At 45.1% G+C, this 19,819-nt stretch overlaps 1 protein-coding gene across 1 annotated transcript in view; it reads left to right on the top strand.

The window, feature by feature from the left end:
* Nucleotides 1-19,819, top strand: part of SLC24A3 (solute carrier family 24 member 3) — a 512,775-nt gene that overhangs the window by 286,801 nt on the left and 206,155 nt on the right. The window contains exon 3 of the mRNA XM_008962961.5: nt 17,147-17,223. Within this exon, the coding sequence (XP_008961209.3) occupies nt 17,147-17,223 (77 nt within the window). The remainder of the gene's footprint in view (nt 1-17,146; nt 17,224-19,819) is intronic.

A 19,819-nucleotide genomic window follows, 5' to 3' on the forward strand; every position in this document is an offset into this window, starting at 1 on the left:
CACCCTTCCCCACCAGTCCATGGAAAAATTGTCTTCCACAAAACTGGTCCCTATGCCAAAAAGGTTGGGGACTGCAGCATTAAAGAGCCACCACCTCATTCAAACTCTGGATGGCTGTGCTCCTCCCCCACCCCCACACCTTGTCTCTACTTCCCTGTCCACCTGGACTGCCTCCTGCAGTCCTTCTCTAGGGCTCCACTCAAGCCTGATTTGCCCCATGCAGCCTCACTCACTGTGCTGGCTCATGCTGACACCTTCCTTCCTGACCTCACTTCCCACTCACTGTCTGATCCATATTAATAGATATCAATTGTTATCAATATGGTTATAGCTATGGTTATCAGTTCAGGTGAGATAAATAGTGGCAGATTGCATCTTCCCAAAAGACCACAGCAAGAACTCCAGGACAACATACTCTTCCAGAATCTTGTCCTCCCCCACCAAAAATGAAGAGATAGGGTCCACTTCACCTCCCTTTAAGACTGGTTAAATCTTTGTAACTGCCATGACCAGCAGAAGCAGCGGAAATGTTTTGCGTGACTTCCTATGCCAGATCATAAAAGGCTGTATGATTTCCTCCTGGCACTCTCTTGGCGTGTGCACGTGCAGCTCTGAGCCACTATGTGAGAAGTCTCCAAGCTGAGAAGACCACATGGCAAGACCACAGACTTGGAGAGGCCAGGGAGCCCCAGCTGTTCCAGCTCCCAGGTGTTTCAGTTCCCCTAGCCCAGAGGCCAGACAGGCAGTGAGTGTTTGAGCCTTCACATTTCCAGGTCCAGCCACCATATGATTGCAATTGTGTGAGCAGCCAAATAAAGACCACCTACCTGAGGCCGGTCAACGCCTAAAAATGTGAGACATAACAATAAAATGTTACAGTTGTCTTAAGCCACTATGTTTGGGATGGTTATTATGCAGATACATATACATACGTACTATCTTAGTTCTGGCAGCTTTAAGAAAATACCATACTGGGTGGGTTTATAAACACAGGAATTTATTTCACACAGTTCTGGAAGCTAGAAGTCTGAGAACTGGGTGCCAGCATGGTTAAGTTCTGGCAAGAGCCTTCTTCTGGGTGACGGACCTCTGACTTCTCCTTGTATTCTCACGTGACAGAGAGCAGAGAGGGGAAACAAACTCTCTCATGACTCTTCTAGAGACAAGGTCTCTCTCCATCACCCAGGCTGGAGTGCAGTGGTTCTATCCTCCCACCTTAGCCTGCTGAGTAGCTGAGAATACAGTTGCATACCACTATGCCAAGCTAATTTTTCATGACTTTTATAAGGATACTAATCTTATTTGTGAGGGCTCCACCCTCATGACCTAATTACCTCCCAAAGACCCCATCGCACTGGGGATTAGGATTTCAACATATGAATTTGAGGAGTAGGGTACTCAGTCCATTACACACATACACCTAGATACTTGCGTATGCATATGTTTGTACATATGCACACACACATACATGCATACCTATATTTACATACATGTACACACATGGATGCTACATACATACATATACACACATGGATTATACATACATACATGTTTAGGGATATAGCCTGATTTCTTCAATCATCCTCCAATTTGTGCGTTTGTGTGTGTGTGTGTGCTGGAAGTTAGCTTCCCAGCTGGGCTGTAAACTCCTGACATCAAGACTGTGCTGAATACTCCCTGTTATCCTCCGCCAGCTGAAGAATGACATGGTGGATGTAGTGACTCTGCCCTGAACCCTTGAGTTATATTGATGAGGAAATGTGTGATGCACACCTGTGTCCCTGAAAAGCTCATTACATGATGCAAGTGGGATCAGAGTCACTTTGGTCTTTGAATCTTTCTCAAGGAACCTGTATCCTTGGAAAGAACCATTTACCTGAAATTGTTGAGAAAAAGCCACTCGATTTGCTTCTGTGTCGTAGACTCAGTGGAAGGAAATGCCGCTCTCTCCAGTCCCCCAACTGTGGATACTCGGCCGCCACCTCGGAAGCTATTAGGCAGGGTCTCCTTTCCTCGTTCAGGATCCCCATGGGATTTGCTGCTTCTATCTTCAGATTCAAAAGCAGCTCTTTTGCTTCTCTCCTCATCTTAGTGTTACCTAGGAGATCAGAGATTTTTATGAGTTAGGATTGACAGTCTGATCATATTTATGTGAGCTAGGCAAGAAAAGTTAAATATTGGAGTCTCTCATTGAATACAATATTATTTGGATAAAAAATTGTCTCAAACATTGAAAGGGTCATTTTCTAAAAGAATTTATTTTAATAAATTTTCCTCCATAAATCTATATGAAATGCCCTGAAATTCAAAGTTATATAATATATGAGAAAACATCAAAGGAAGCAATGATATTAAATTCCTTTCCATCCTTGAAAATTCTGCTAAGTTATTTTACCCCACCCACTGCATGAACTCAAACATCGTTACAAGAACTCAAACAGCCCAGTGAGGTGCAACGCAGCTTCTTTAAGTACATGGTAAACCACTCCTCGTCTGGGAAGGCTGGAGAGGAGGTATTAGTATCTTTGATCAGCCTTTGACTCAAGTGGGCCTGAAATTTGTCCTAGCTCATGACTGTAAATGTATACATTTGCATGAGGCCTCTGTGACATCATGACCAAGGTTATTACATCAGAGTGGATGTTGCTACCACTACCTCTTGCATTATTTTGTCTTGTAATAATTGTATTACTTTATGGATCTCTTTTAATCTGTTTTCAACTCCAGCCAACCCTGCAATGATACATAAGTACATGGAAAGACAAAGATGACAATCTTTGTGCCAATGACACAAACTCATAGGTTCTGAGGAGGAGCAAGAAGTAATTGACTTATAATGGGTGATATGATGGCATTCTAACATAAGAATGAAGTGAAACCTTTTCCTCCTACTTCATGTCCACTTTTCCTCCTTACTTGGAACATAAATTATGGTATTTATCATTTTCATCTTAACTAACTCAACAACTAAGCCAAGTTTTCACTTTCTTCCATAAAAAAAGTAAATGTTAATACTGAGGTACTTTATGTAATGGCCGGACTTGGTCAAAAGTTTTATTTTTCTGCCCACTTTTCTTTCCTCTTCATAAAGCTTCACAAGTTTCTCTAGACTCGAAAAGCATTTATTAAACACCTACCTTGCTGTTACCATGAATTTCAATTTGGCGACTTCACATGGGACATCAAAATCTGACACTTGCAGGAAACATCTAAGAGATCCCACAGATTCTAAAGGAAAGTAGAACACAATTTCACCTTCTTGGCTGTAACTGGTTTCCAATATCATTTTGCCTCTGAACACATGTTCTTGCCTCTGAGCCTTGGGGTATCACCTGTCAGAGACATTAGAACTGCCACAGATGCTTGTTTGGGATGACTTGACCTTGAAATATTTATAGTTGAGAGCTTTGGAAGGCTGCAGTGTCTCTTCCTGTAATCTCCCACTGTTCTGATTGCTCTTTCTGTCTGATTTTTGGTTTATCCACGTAAGTTGACATGCAATTAGCTCACCTCCCAGGCTTTCCATCCTAGCTTGTCAGCCCATCCCAACAACCTTTACTTTCCCTAGGCTGTTATTTACCACCAGGCCACACCGTGACTCCAGGCAGCATAAGTTCCATGGAGGACTTAATGTGGCTAAGGGCAAGTTTGGGGAATCTTTAATGTGAATTTGGTTTGCAGTCACTTATGAAGTAGAATATATTCCAGAGGAAAGTGAAGAAAACAAGCAGAGACTGGAGGGGATATGAACCTCAAAAGAAAACTACACTGGCAGAGAGCCATAGCAGTTAGCTTTTCTCCTCTGAAACCTCCCCAAGGTGTGTAGCATATGGGGGATAGAGCTCGGGCAGAAAGCAGCAGTCTTATTCAGTTGAGGCATCAGAGATTGGAGCTTGGGTCCCAGAGCAGCTGAAAATTGGGAGAAATCTCAGAAAGAAAGGAGTCAAAGAGGGAGAGCCCTATAATAGACATAAATTTCCCTCAGGTCCGTGACTGACTGCTGAACCTCACATGCTTGGGGATGACTCCACACGGCCCAGGGAAAACAACAGCTGAAAGGCTGAAAGCGGATATGTCAGCTGCTGCCTGGCACTGGGGAGACAAACTGAGAAGTGCAAGCCTCTAAAGTTAAAGGGGCTTGATAAACAGTTCAGATGTTCCCCTGAAAGCCTATAGGGACCACATCTCAGGACTAAGGGCACACTTAAAACAGGCCTAAAATTACCACAAACGATGACCCTCCAGTAATTCAATCAAAGCTGAAAACCTAAAACCACCTCTGGCTTTGTGGCTTGTAATTACAATCCTCCGATAATTCAACTTCCTATTAGAACAAAACTCAACACTGTTCAGAGGAAGATGACAGAATCCAGAATCTCCTGAGCCATCATCCATGAAGTCAAATATATAATAAAAAAATTAATAGAAGACCGGGTGCAGTGGCTTATGCTTGTAATCTCAGCACTTTGGGAGGCCGAGGTGGGAGGATAGCTTGAGGCCAGGAGTTTGAGACCAGCTTAGGTGACATAGCAAGACCCTGTCTCTACCAAAAAAAAAAAAAAAAAAATAGCTGGGCATGTTGATGCACACCTGTTGGGAGGCTAAGGTGGGAGGATTGCTTAAGCCCAGGAGTTGGAGGCTGCAGTGAGCCATGATAGTGTTACTGCGCTCCAGCCCTGGCAACAGAGTGAGACCTTGTCTCAGAAAAAAAAAAAAAATACTAGATACACATCAAGTAGATTCTAAATTCTCTTGCTTTGATCTTGCTTGCTCCAAACTCTGACAGGTCTTCTGCCATCTACAAGGCAGCACAGTGCCCTTCCTAAGATACCTCTCATGTCATCAGTTTCTGTTCTTAATCTGTAACCCAAAATCCTAGCTGGACACCAAAGCACATTGTTGAAGCAAAAGGCACTTAGTATGTTTCATTCAGAGCTATAATGTGCCGTCACCAGAGCCCTGTGACAGTTCAAGGAAATGGAGAAAAGTGAACAAATGAATTACATTTTTGGTTTGAATTAATTATGCTCTTTTCTTAATTTCTGTTCATATTCAGAGGCAAATGTTGTCCAAGAGATGGAGCCTTGATATTTGGAATCTAAACTTTGGATGCACAAACTTAGTGATCTAACAAAAAATAATCAAGTTCTAATCTACCCTTAAAAGAGTTTCAGGAGTGATTTGCAGATTCTTTAGTGCTTTGACCTAAAATTATAGGTAAATGGTCAAAAAATATTGAATATATGGTAACATAAAAGGAAAAATGATTTCCTGCAGTCAACATCTGCATTTTCCCCTTAAGGAGGGGGCCAGAGGTGGCCAGGACCAAAACTGAGAAGTAAGCACAGCTCGTATTTTTTCCAACTGAGCTAATCAATATTTTTTGTCTGCTTATTTATGTCTTCCTACAACAGCTACGCATGTTCTTAGATATTTATTTCATTACCATAAACTAGAAATCAAGCTAAAGATTAAAGACGTCTCAATAAATTCCCTGAAGATACCAAATACATTCAAGCAGATGGATTAGTAATAACTCTCCCCCTTTTAAATGGATTATATTCTAAAATAGGTGCAGATCAAACAAAATGATATCAGGAATCACTATTACCAGGACCAAGGAGTGCCAGCTATTCTTTCATTTTAGGACTCGGTTAGCAAAGCTTCAGTATAGGGAAATAAGGAGCGCACATGTCCCTGTTCCCATTCCCCTAAGCATGGTAGACATTGCTAATAGATGGAGATGCTCTACCACACTGAGCCCCATCCAAGACTCAGCCTATCAGTCAATCATTAGCAGTCAAGCAATGAACATGAATGAGACCAATTTTCTATCCTTAAAATTGGCAGTTATGGAATAACAACATCAGGAGGAAAGAAAAAGGGCAGTTTTTAAGAGGGGAAGCAGAGGGAAACTTTTGTGCTTTTCATGAAATTCTGTTATTATCCTCCCATCTATAGACCAATAGAACCATAAAGGTTACTTCCAGCTCTGGAATTTAATGAGTTAACATTAAAAAATGTCATTGATTTTGAAACCTCCAGCCATTTAGCATGCACACTTCACCTTCTATAAAATAAATATTTAAAGTTTAAAAACTTTCCATGTAGATTCCTGTAGGGAATTACTACATTCCAAAAGCACTATTTCAAGTGCATTTTTTTTCTAGAAAAGTTTTTCATGCAATCTCATCCTTTCTGAGGGCATTGAACAGGAATGGGCATTCCTTGTAACCACCATGGGTTCCCTTGAGGAACTATTTAGTGGGTTCCTGTGTACATCAGCCTGTTGGTCTGGATCAATAGCAGACATAAGAACATGAGAGATGCAGCGCTTGGGTCAGACCCTAGGTCATCCATTCAAACATTCTGTCTCTGATGTTGGCACCAAGGGACACTTTGAGAAACAAAGGAGTCCAAGAAGAGTATCAAGTTCTACACACCACAGGGAATTTACCATAAATATGTCACTTTCTTTAATGAGAATTCATTAGTGACACAGCCTTGATAATCACATGTGAGCAACAAATGCATGCCGTAGGCTCTTGCCCTTGCAAACAGACCTCCTATCTGCTGCCATGTTTGTGGCCTGGGAAAACTACATTATTCATGAGATTGCTGTATTTTCTACAGTAGCTGCTGGCTCAAAGACATGAGCAGCACTGATGCCATGGTTTTTATTATTGATAAAGAAATATGTTTCTAGTTTGTCAAATTACATTTCAGTGCTCTGCTAGGCCAATAGTCTATGTAACTAATGATTGGGGTTCTTTAGTTCCAAAGAATGTCTGTTCTCTTCCAGGAGAAAAGTTTGTGGGCTGATTGTTTAAAATCTTCTGCCAATACAGACATGAGAAAAAGAGCTCTTAAGTGGGAACCAAGGGGCTTCTCATGATGTTGGATCAACCTCAGCATCATGAACAAGGAGCAAAGGCAGTTTCTCAATCTACATTCAGGAGTGAGGTAGTTCCATAATGCTATCTAGATTGCAAATCCACCGCAAATTGTCCATACAGACTATTGCCATGATTTAGGGGAAAATTCATCCAAATGTGTTTAAGTTCTTTTCTGGAAAAACAAATCTTTGTTGAAATAGAGAGAGGGAAAAGTGCAAAATTCCTAACTCTCCTTTTCTAAATATGGGTTTTCCAGAAGTAGTCCCAGAAACAGACTCAAGTACAAGTTGTTTGTTTCTGAGATGATCCCAAATATGGGAGTTGGGAAGTGAGACAACGAGACAATGACAGATAGGCAACCAATCATAGGCATGTTACCACCGTGAGCAACCAGAGCTTAGTTGTGCTGGGAACTCTTAACAGTGTAGAACACACCTCAGCGTTATCTCATCCAGGTAATGAGGGAGCTGGGGTACTTATACACCCACCTTTCATCAGACTTTGGTTGACAGTTTCTCCTGAGAGAAAGAGTGGTATTAATTCTCCAGCATATCCAGCCTGCAGTGCCTGGGCAGGGGAACCTTTCTCAGCTCTGGAGAAAGCCTTCAGGTAAAGAGATGCAGGTGCTTAGTACAAACGAGATAGGGCCCCAGGACTGTGGGCCTGGTATTGATGTCTTGGGAAACTCCCCTATCCATATTTCTCCCTCTCCATTATTTAATAAATTAGAGACAAACAGAGCTATCATTTGATAGGTCCTTGCCCAATTTTAGGTATTGCATATTTCATAAGCATCATCATCAATCCTCATAATAACCACATAAATGGGTATTGTTTTCATTCTCCCATTTTGCACATTAACAATTAAGACTCAAAGATGTTAAAGAATTTTCCCAAAGCCACAGAACTTATGAGTGATAAAGGACGGATTCAAATCCAGGCCGTCAGGCTCTTGTAAAATGCTGGTTGCCTGTGGTAAGCAAATGTCACCACATAAGCATTTGGCTGATCCAAGTTTTCTTAGCAAATTTGATTGGCAATACCATTTTGATTGATAGTTTAATGATCCCTCTAGGCCATCTGTTCCCATGACTTGTGGTTGCATCTTCCTTCACAGAGATGCTTCTCATGACCTTGTTTTCATTCACACATCAATCCATTTGAATCTGAACTTTGTTTCTGGTTTTTGAAGGGAAGGACTTATGCCCTTAAAAAAACAAGAAAAAAGGGGGTAATTTGTTCTTTCTAGGACAGTGGAATCAACATATTAGAAAGTTGGACCCTAGTTTGATCTCAGCTCTTCCACTAACGTCTATGTGAACTTGGACTGGTTACTTGCCCTCTTTGGGCCTCAGCTTACCCATCTGTAAATTGGGATAATGCTTCCTATCATATAGAAGCAATGAAAAAGTGATAAATATATTTGCAATACTTGATAAAGGTTATTTCCATTCTTAAATTCAGAATACTTAAGGTATTGGGATGATTTCAAAGAGAGTCCCCTTGCTCCCAAGCTAACCTCAACTGTTAACTCCTCAGTGATAAGGGCTGTGTACCTTTAACTAGTATTGAGTATGGTATCCAGCAGATGGTAAGTGCTGAAAGTAAGCAGTGGTGTTTTGACACAGTATTGATTTAATAAATTTTCCAATGTTATTAAGATATGGTCTTTAGAACGAGACAAAAATTCAAAAGATGATCTAAGAACAGACTGGTTCCCTGGAACACCCAGCACCTCCTGTTGCCAGATGCCTTCTCCCATGCCTGCCTGAGGTTAACTTGACCTCGTTGAATGTAAGCATGCATTGAAATGTCTCTAAAACATTTCCAAAGACTAAATATTTAGAAAATTAAGTTATGCATTTATGTACTTTCACACAGATTCTTTTGTGGATAATTTTGTTCAGGGGCCTTTATTTATGACAAATGTGTTAATTGCCTCAACCAACACTATTAAGTGATTTGTGTGCCAGGTATTTTGCTAGACACCAGGGCTACAGAGAAGAATAAATATCCTACAACCTTAACCTCCTTCCCCCAGTCTACTGGAGAAGAGAGAAAACAACCAAAAATTGCTGCAAGGCAAACAACGTGCAAAAGGCTGTAGGGATGCCAAGGAGCAAGGACCATATGCATTTCTCACAAGGAGCTAGGATATGCTGGGTAACAAACAGCCCTCGAAGATCAGTGGCTACAAAATACAATAATGTTATTTTTACTCATGCTACATGTACAAAATGCATGTATTGAGGGTTGGGGATTCTGGTATCAGTCACTCAGGGATCCAGGCTGATGGGAGATGCACATTGCATCCTGATGTATTTTTCAAGAAATGCTGAGACAAGAAAATGCAAAATGGTGAGCCAGGCACTGGTTTGAAAGCCACATGCAATCCACATCATTTTGCTCACATTTCACTAATCAAAGCAAGCTGCATGGCCTTACCTAACTTTGAAAGGGATGTAGAAATACTCCTCCTAGGTCTCTGGAACAATGAGAAATGGGGTATTTGTGAACAGCCCTCATTGCCACCAGAGTTGGGATCTAGTAGTTGGGAGTTTGACTGAGCTGTCCCTCCCAACACCATTTCTCAGCCAATAATTCTGTCTTGTGTTTATACAAAACCACTTCCTGAGAGAAAGGCCCTCTGCATTCAGTCACACTTGATATTTGTTGTCCTCTTTCATGTATCCCAGCCTGGTGGGTGCTGATGACAAAGAGAGAAATGACAGGGCTCCTGTCCTCAGGGAGCTGAGCTCATGGTGCCACTGAGTCCACGGTACACATGGACAAGCAAATGCCTACAGTGTGGTTGGAAAATAATTTGATGAGCACTGGGACAATGCAACTGGGCCACAGAAAGAGAGGCAGGGAAGGCTTTGTGAGAAGCGGAGGAGGTACCGCACCCGGAACACAAAGTTTTTACAATGCCCCAGGAAAAGTGGGAGCAACAGGCTTTACTAAGACAGATGAAAGCACGTGAAACAGAAGCTTGAAGCCACTCATCACTGCAGGGGGAAGCTGGGTAGCATCCAGACTGCCATCTTTCGGTGCAATTCCTGAGAGACCAATCCCTCAAGTTGCGTGGGTATTTTGTCATGAGAAGGTCACTGGGATGGCAGACTGGTATTCTGATGGCTGCAGCAGCCCATGTTCCTTTTGCTCAGACATGTTAAGGGAGCCAGGCTTTTTAGGATGTGTTGATCTTCATTTTGTCCTGCTCCATTTGATCAATATGTGATGAGTATGTCTAAAGATGGCATGAATGTTCCTGCTGCATTTTTTTTCAAGCAAAGGAGAAAAGACTCTACCTCTGTGAACCTCCATTTAGACTCATCAAACTCGGGTCTCATGAAAGCAGCCAGGAGGGAGAAGCAAGGAAGCTGATTGCTGTTGCCTTGGTAAGGGGAATCCACTCCACTCAGGTCCCTGTGGTTTCCATGGGAACAGCACCGCTTGCTTCTGCAGGCCCCCAGGGCTGGCGGGATGCACTGAAAGGAAAATTGGGGGATGAAAGAGAAGAGCAGAAAGAGACTTTGAGGACCTTGAAGGTATTTGGGGAATGACTCTCAGCTGGATGAGGCTGCTCCGTTCTCCCTGCATAGGTAGCTGCTCTTAACAGGCCATGTGGGCCATGTGGCCCCAACAGGCTGAGTACCAGAAGCACCTGCCTAGAGGCACATGCATTTATGCAGCTCTCATGGACTAATCACCATCCAGGTAAACAGATGCCAATGCAAGACAGGAAGGAACTGGCAATATGTGGATTTCAACATCAAGACCAGAGATGAATGTGTCCTCTGCCCACACCAGGCCAGCATGTCATTGTTGTTATAATTTAGAATAATGATATGTGACCCCAGGAAGCATGGCGGTAGGTATTTCACGTTCACTATCTACACTCTTCATAACAACCCTGCAGGGATGACATCAACACTCCCATCTACAGATGAAGGAAATGAGGCCCGGTGTGGCACAGAAGGAGATCTGGACCCGAGCCTGATTCTCCACTGTGGGATCTTATTCAAAATCTAACTGATCACCCAAGGAAAATGTTAGTTCCCAAATACAGCAAGCATCCTAGCTCAAGCCTTAAAAAATACGCTGAGTACTTTTGGATTTGGCGCTAGGATGCACACCTGGAGAGGGTGACATCAGCACCAGCCATCAGCTCTGGGAGGCGCTAGAGGCCCCACATTGTCTTACCTCTTGTTCCAGAAGTGAACCAACTGAGGCCAAGAAGCACTTGGCAGAGCCTTCCAGTCCAGTGCACCACACTGTCCGCATACACTCTTTTCTTGGACAGCTGCAGCTATTCAGAAATTCGCATGCCCCACACACACCTGCAAGGCACCAGAGTGTGTCGCCAGTTGAAGAGCTGTTGCAGTCTCCAGGAGGAAAGCACAGCTGCTGTTGCAGCTCTTTTCTTGAACCACTGGGTCAACTGGGCAGAGTGGATTTACCCCATCCATGCCTAAGGTCTGTTCTCAGAGTTCTTCATCCCACTGAGACTTATCAGGCATCTGCTGTGTGCACTGCAGTGTACTGTGTTTGGACCAGAGGCAATGGGAAGGAGGATCCTCAGAGGCCACTTTTCAAATGGCCAAAAGGCAAACTGAGTCCCAGAGAGATGAAATGACAGGTGGCCAAAGCCACACTTTGGACATGTTGGCATTGAGCCCCACATTTCCAGATTCCCAATTGAGGACACTTTTCTTGACTCCAGGCTGACCCCTTCCTTAGGAAGATTAAACACTGTGATACCAAATTGCTTTAGATCCACAGCAAGGCAATGAGTGAAATAACAATGTTATTAGTAGGCTGTGTATATAGCACGCACGTAGGAGCTGACAGAGATCAATGACAATCCTTATGGCCTCCCTAAACGAAGCTGCTGCCCCAGTGGGTCTCTAAGATAGGATTCTTCCTGATTTACATTCTGTGCTGCAGGGTCATCTGGCAACAAATGCCCTTTGCAAATGAATCAAAGAAGCTTCTAACATGGTGGAACTGGATATGTAATATAAGAACATGTTACAACCCTAAGTCTTAACATTGGGGTCCTACCATGCTAGATTCAGAATGCAAGTCTTAATAACAGTTTATCCTGATGTTATGCTTGTGCAGAGGGACTCCCTTCTGCCACCTCTACCCCATGCCCCACTGCTGTGTGCTGAAGCTAATTATGTGTGTATAAGTTATGGTCTGTCTTTTATGCAAAGGAGGCTTGGGAGATGCTGTGAACTGAATGTTTGTTCCCACTTCCCAGATTCATATGTTGAAGCCTTAACCCCCAAAATGATGGTATTTGGAGATGGGACCTTTGGGAGGTAATTAGGGTCACATAAAGGTGTAAGAGTGGGACCCCAATCATGGGATTAGTGTCCAAATAAGAGGAGGAAGAGACCAAAGCTTACTCATATTCTGACATGTAGATACTGTAAGAAGGCGGCCTCAGCCAGCCAGAAGACAGCCCTCATCAGAACCCAACCATGCTGGCACCTTTATCTCAGACTTCCGGCCTCCAGAGCTATGAGAGATAAATGTCTGTTGGTTAAGCTCCCAAGTCTACGGTATTCTGTTGTATCAGGCTAGGGCAGACATGGGGCATTCCTACACCCAGACATGCGGATGGTTTCTTGATATATCACCTGTGACTCTTTCTAGGGCCTTCTCTGGCCCCAGAAGCATGCTTGGCTTGGCCAGTGCAGGGCTGAGCAGAAGTGTTGAAGGGTCAGTGCCTTTGGGACAGCCCTAAACAGTGACAGGCAGGCATCAGTGGATGGAGCCCCCCACCCTGCTGCTGACCCTGCAGTAGACAACTCTGAGACCTGCTTTCCTCTGTCTCCCAGCAAGCTTGAGACACTGTGCCAGCCCCTTCCCCTCCCTGCCTCATCTCTCCACCCTGCTCCCGATGCTTCCTGGGATCACCTCCCAAACAAACAGCTGTCATTCAAATCTTTCTCTCAGGGTCTGCTCTTGAGGGCCCCAGCCTAAGGCATGGGCATTTGGAACCTATGAGGGAAGACTCACCTCTCACAGGGTAGGAGAAGAGGGCTTAGCTCAATTTTTTTTTTTTTTTTTTTTTTTTTTTTTGAGACGGAGTCTTGCTCTGTCACCCAGGCTGGAGTACAGTGGCGTGATCTCCACTCACTGCAAGCTCTGCCTCTCAGGTTCATGCCATTCTCCTGCCTCAGCCTCCCGGGTAGCTGGGACTACAGGCGCCCACCACCACGCCCAGCTAATTTTTTGTATTTTTAGTAGAGACGGGGTTTCACCGTGTTAGCCAGGATGGTCTCAATCTCCTGACCTTGTGATCCGCCCACATCGGCCTCCCAAAGTGTTGGGATTACAGGCTTGAGCCACCGCGCCCGGCCTGGGCTTAGCTCAATTTTTAGATGAAATCTCTCCCTGTGACTTTTTTTTCAAATGATAATGCATATCTAAAAGGGAAAATAAAATATATGTAGTATTCTTTGCAAGCTGTGCATGAGTCCTTTGAAACCATTTTTCCAATGTTGTTATTTTCCTTATACGTGTTTTCTGAGAGGAGCTGTAATGAAAAAGTGGTCAGAGTGGGTTGATATCAGGTGAAGTTTGCTAGGCGAGTATTTAACCTGGTCATTCTTTCCACATTGCTATTGGCCATCAAATAAGACTTTTTGTTTTTCTTGAATAACAGTGGTTCAAAACCGTTAGACTGTCCTCTGCCTTGCCCACCCTGACCCTGGAGCTCCCACATTCTACCCACATTCAACTCGGTGAGGAGGCCCACAGTGCTGGCCGCTCCATTCACAGGCTCTGCTGCTGACTGTGCCAGATTGGAGGCTCTCATTGCCCCATGGAGAATTCTCACACACTTCCTCATGGCCAGCTGTGACTGCTGACAAGAGGACACAGTTTTGATAGAGGAGCTCCCAGCTGGGCATGGATCAGAGAGCAGGCCCTGGAGAGCAGACCAAGATCAGGTCACTGGTAAGCTGCCCACTCCCTGAAGGGAGGAAAGGGAGGGTTGCTGAGCCTCCAAGGAAGGCGGACCCTGACGAAGCTCCTGTGGTTTCTCTTTGGCTCACCCCTGCCTGGCCAGGAGTTTGGGCAGCTTCTGGGTGGACTGTCCTGAGCCAGCATGGGGCCCTTTGGGTCCTGCTCCATCCAGGGCTCAGCCTCCAGTGTGTCTTCCCCAGGGGTCCCAGCTGGGGCCACCATGTGGGCTGGCATGGAGACCCCTGACAAGAAACCTCCTCCACCAGAGAACCAGGCCCAGTGGGATACACATATCTGCAGTTGCTTCATTCAGCCAGTTGCTGTTCATGTTGTGGAGAATTGAAACTCAGAATGCCTGGATTCAGAACCCAAGCCTGTCACTTACTGACATGGTGTCCTTGGTGGAACAGATGTGCTCCCTGGCCCTCGGTGGCCTCATGCACGGGGCAGCAGTGAGGCAAGAGAATAGAGCTGGGCTGGGGAGAACCCAGTGCAGACGTGGATGATGCTCATGGGGTGACTTTCACTCCTTTCCTGTGCTCCCTCGGTCCCTTGTTATTGATCATGGAGGAAGCTTGTGGGGCGGAAAGTAAAGAGCTAACTGGATGCCACATACCTGTACCCCCTGTACCCCTCGTTGATGATTGGGGACCTCAAATAAGAGGTTTCCACACATGATTCCTTTGCTTGGCACTGCCCCAGGGCATATGACTGGCTTGTTTCCCATGGGTGATGGCTGTTGTGATTGATACATTAACTCAGCATCCCATCTCTAGCTTCCAGCTCTGAGACTAGGAGAACAATAGGAGAGGTGACCTTTCAACCCTAGGACTGGCCAGTGCCAAAACACCCTGTGTCAGCTACACTGAAAAATGCAAAGAAAAAAAAAAAAGCCTATTGCTTCTCCTCCAGGAGTGTGGCAGCTGAATGTAAATCAGGTCAAATCCTCTTTTGGAGGAGGTCACAGAAGGAAGAAGTCAGAGGACAGAATGGAAGTGCAGATCCATGCAGGAGGGGAGTGGCATGTGTGAGGGGCGTCCCCAGCCCTGGGTTTGCTGGGTGTGCAGCCCTTCTCCCACTTTCCAGCCATGGAGCCCAAGCATGTTGCCCCATCTGTCTTCCCCTTGGGTTCCTCATCTACAGAACTGGAATAATAATCTGTTTGTGAGGATAAGATGGGATCACAGGGGCAAAGCGCAAGGTACAGTGCTTGCCAGGAGCAGGTGCTCAATAAATGCTCACTGTTGTCATCCCTCTGCCCCTCACATTAATTTCCAGATCGTGGCTTCATTTTGGTCCCCAAGGGAAACTCCTCCAGGCTTCTCCCAGTTTATTCATTGTTCAGAGGGGCTCTGTGCAGCCTGTTTAGAGCAGCTTCAGCTTAGAAAAATCCTCCCATAATCATGATGTTCCTGTCTTTTCTTGTCTCCTTTTTTATGTTTAAAGGACCATACAAAACTAGAGAGTGTGATTGGCTAGACACACAGGTGGGTCTTGCTTTTTTTTTAAAAAAAAAAAAAAAAAAAAAAAAAGCTTTTTTGAGATATTATTGACGTATAAAAATTGTATATGCTTAAGGTATACAACTTGATCTTTTGATATACAGATACATTGTGAAATGTTAACCACATTTCAGTTCATTAACGTATCCATTACCTCTACATAGTTACCATTTATGTGTGTGTGTTTGTGTGTGTGTAGTGAGAAGATTTAGATCCATCCTCTTCGCAAGTTTCAAGTATATAATGTAGTATTTTTAACTGTCCGCCACTTGCTGTACTTTGGAAGGTGAGCCTTGCTTTATGTACTAGACGTACCCTTTGGCCCAAACACTTCGTGTGGCTCCAACCCAATACCTGCACAATGCCTTAAGCCAATGCTGCCTTGGATGCAGAGAGCAGAGCCTTTTCAAGCAGTGACCGATGGCTTGTGTCTTGCACAAATCCTCCAGGCAAGCCAGGGGTCCCCAGCAGAATTGGGCCTGGGTGTCTCAGAGGTCATCCACTCACTCCTTAGCAGCACTGTCTTTGTCTCTTCTCCCCTTCCTGGCTGCACTGCCTCCCTCACGCACAGTGCATCCTGGAGTCATCTCCCAAGTAAACCACATAGCTCCACATCCTTGTCGGAGGGTCTGCTTTTAGGGGAATCCAAAATCAGACAAGTGGCAAGCAGGTATCATCCAGCATATCCTCCCCATCAAATGGTGGTGGTTTCTCTAAGAACTTGCTAGAGAAAGACTTGGAGACATCATCAAGCTCAGAGGGAAAGACTTCTTTCAGCAGCTGGTGATGTCTGCCCATGTGGGGCTGTGGTTGGGGGTGGTGTGTGCTGCTTCCTGCCGCGCCTGGTGGGCACATCCTCCAGCAAAGGAGCCGTGGATTCCTATCGGAGGGACCACAGGAGGCTTCATAAAGGAGAGGAGATGTGAGAACCTGGCCCAGAAGGTTGATTGGATTTTATGAGAGGAAGGGACAGGAGGCCTGGTTAGTGGTGGAGGACCTTCTTGGGACCGTCAGTTCACAGACTCCAGCTTTCATCTCAAGGCAGAAAGGTTTTGGAACATTGAGAAGGCATGAACATCCCTGTGGTTGGCATTCTGGTCCAGCCACAAATGGAGGTCAACTTAGAAAGGGGAGCAGAGGGAGGGAGCAGGGAAGGGGTTGTTCTAATAGCACACGAGGCCCACACCCTAAGCCAGGTCAGGCAAAGTGGAAAAGGAGCAAAATGAAGACCCACTTAGAGCAGGGGCTTCAAATCTGTCTGAGCCACAGACCCTTTTGGTGATCCAGTGAAGCCTACAGTCCCCGCTCAGAAAAGCAGTTTTCAATGCATGCATGCAGCAAAGTACATAAGGTTACACATGGAAACTGACTGTGTGGAAATGAAACTGTCAAAATATTAGAAAACAAATTTGCAATATAGTAGTTCATGTGCTTCCTCATTAACACTTTAAGTCACAGGTGGTGACCTAACAACCACCATAAGATTGAAGCAGTGGGTGAGAGCTGCACAAGTATGATGGTATGACGTGTTATGAAAATATCTGTGGGGCCGAGCCCCAGGTTCTGCTAACACTACTGTGGTTGGTTGCCCACGTTCTTATCTGAAGGAAACACTAAATTCTGGTTAGTTTTGTGAACTTAAAGATTCAGGATCTTTTTTTCTTCCAAGTTCATGGACCCCATGTTAAAACCAAGACTCCCAGACCTACAGCACTGAAAATGTGGTCACCTGTGCTGAGACGGTTTTCTTTCTCTGTTCTTTAGCCCTGCATGAATTCCCCAATGACATCTTCACAAACGAGGATAGAAGACAAGGTGCGGTGGTCCTCCATGTGCTCTGTGTAAGTACCCCTCTGTGCCTCTGCCTGGAGGGTCCATAGGCTAGGCCTAGGGGTGTGGGGTGTGGCACTTGAGGTGCCCCCAGTGGATTCTCTCCGCCCTCCTCTTCATACACTGCCTGGTGGGGGTCCTTCGAGCTCTGTAGGGGGCCATCACCAAATGGAGATGAAAGACCACAGCTTTCGAAGGTGGAGCCATCTGTTATGCACTTTCTCTTCATGTTAGTGCCCAGAGTGTGGACTCTAAAGTCAAACAGCCCCACTCTCCATGACTTAACCCTACTCTCTGCTCAAACACCACCCTCTTGGGAAGCCCTTTCCTAACTGGCCTTTCTGAAATGCCGCCATATTTCCTCTTACCCTGCTTTGTTTTCCTCCATGCTATCTGCCATTGAATAGTTATTTGCTTTTCTTTCTTTTTTTTTTTTTCTTTTTTTTTTTTTCTTATACTTTAAGTTTTAGGGTACATGTGCACATTGTGCAGGTTAGTTACATATGTATACATGTGCCATGCTGGTGCGCTGCACCCACTAACTCGTCATCTAGCATTAGGTATATCTCCCAATGCTATCCCTCCCCCCTCCCCCCTCCCCACCACAGTCCCCAGAGTATGATATTCCCCTTCCTGTGTCCATGTGATCTCATTGTTCAATTCCCACCTATGAGTGAGAATATGCGGTGTTTGGTTTTTTGTTCTTGCGATAGTTTACTGAGAATGATGGTTTCCAATTTCATCCATGTCCCTACAAAGGATATGAACTCATCATTTTTTATGGCTGCATAGTATTCCATGGTGTATATGTGCCACATTTTCTTAATCCAGTCTATCATTGTTGGACATTTGGGTTGGTTCCAAGTCTTTGCTATTGTGAATAATGCCGCAATAAACATACGTGTGCATGTGTCTTTATAGCAGCATGATTTATAGTCATTTGGGTATATACCCAGTAATGGGATGGCTGGGTCAAATGGTATTTCTAGTTCTAGATCCCTGAGGAATCGCCACACTGACTTCCACAATGGTTGAACTAGTTTACACTCCCACCAACAGTGTAAAAGTGTTCCTATTTCTCCACATCCTCTCCAGCACCTGTTGTTTCCTGACTTTTGAATGATTGCGTTATTTGCTTTTCAACTTTTCACCCTCACTCACACGTAAGCCCCATGAGAACAGGGACTTGGTTTTGTACACGGCTTCATTCCCAGACCCCTTCTTGGCATGTGGTAGGGACAGAACATTTGCTCACTGAGTGGATTATATGTAATGGCAACTAGCACCATGTCTTACACATAGAAGATGAAAAAGAAAAGCTTGTTCTGTTCCCATCTGGCCTCTTACTTTCCACCACTGCCCAGCATCTTCTGCCACAGAGCCAGTGGCTCTAAAGTCTGTGGTCCTCTTGTCCCCATTTGGAGGGTTTGGGGGAGGGCATACATGTGACGATGTCTAAGGAGTGGACAGCTGTCCAACAAGAAATCTCTGAGCCAAATTCTCGACTAGGTACATTACTGCTTCCCCATCTCTGTGGCATTCCCTCCCCCTTAATTCCATTCTAGTTATTTATCGCTGTGAAGTGAGCTCCCCACATTCAGTGGCATGCCTGGTCACCATGTTGTTTTGTTCTTGGGTTGTTTGTGTTGAGTGCTCAGAAGGAGCACAGTGGGAATGCTGCTCCATGGAATCCAGGGCCTCAGATGGACCGACTCCGATGGCTGTGGCTAGACCAGTGGTCCTAAAGGGTTTCTCTCTCCCATGCCTGGTATGTGGGGTGGGATGGCTGAAGGGCTGGCTCAGCTATGGCTACTGAGAAGAGCACCTACAGTGACCTCTACAGTGTGGCAGCCTCAGGCAGTCGGACTGCCACGTGGCAGCCCAGAGAGCTCAGAAAGGGAGGGTGACTTAGCCTTGAAGTCCCACGGTGTCATTTCCACCGTTACAGTCACAGCCCACTGTGATTCAACGGAGGGGTCAGAGACCTTGCTTTCAACCCACAGCTGGAGCAGGTCAGCAGGCACAGCCTGGGCTGTGGAGTCAGAGAAGACATGGGCTTGAAGCCCACTTCTGCTGGCCTTGCTTTATATGTCACTTCTGGGAGGACACTTGACCTCTTATGACCCACAGGCCACCTTGATCTTGACTCTGGGTAAAATCAATCAACTCTTCAACTGGTCTCCCACTCCCAAAAAAGGGAGCATGAAAAGTCTCTTTTCTACAAGGACATTCTCTAAAAATACCAAATGAGTAAGGAGAGCCTTTGCAACCCCCCAGCCCTCCCTGCCTTTCAGGGAAGTTGTGTGCACTGAGCCATTAATATGGATGGCACCTTCGGCACCAAGGAGGCTACCCTGTCGCAAGGCTGAGGAGCTCCAGGCACTGAGTTGGATCCGGAATTCCCTGGCAGCCGTTAGCATCCTGATGCTTTGACATCTGAGATATGAGATTTCCACTCTGGACCCAAACACTGCGTGCTTTCATCCTCCTGAAGAGATGTTGTCGCCTGCAGCTGCATGGTCCTTTCTCCCCACCTCCATCTCCCCTCTGGACTCACTGAGTCATCAGCTGGAGGTGGAGGGGGTTCATTTTTCTTGCTCTTCATGA

This window comes from Pan paniscus, chromosome 21 (assembly GCF_029289425.2).
Source record: "Pan paniscus chromosome 21, NHGRI_mPanPan1-v2.0_pri, whole genome shotgun sequence".
In the NCBI taxonomy this organism is placed as follows: domain Eukaryota; kingdom Metazoa; phylum Chordata; class Mammalia; order Primates; family Hominidae; genus Pan; species Pan paniscus.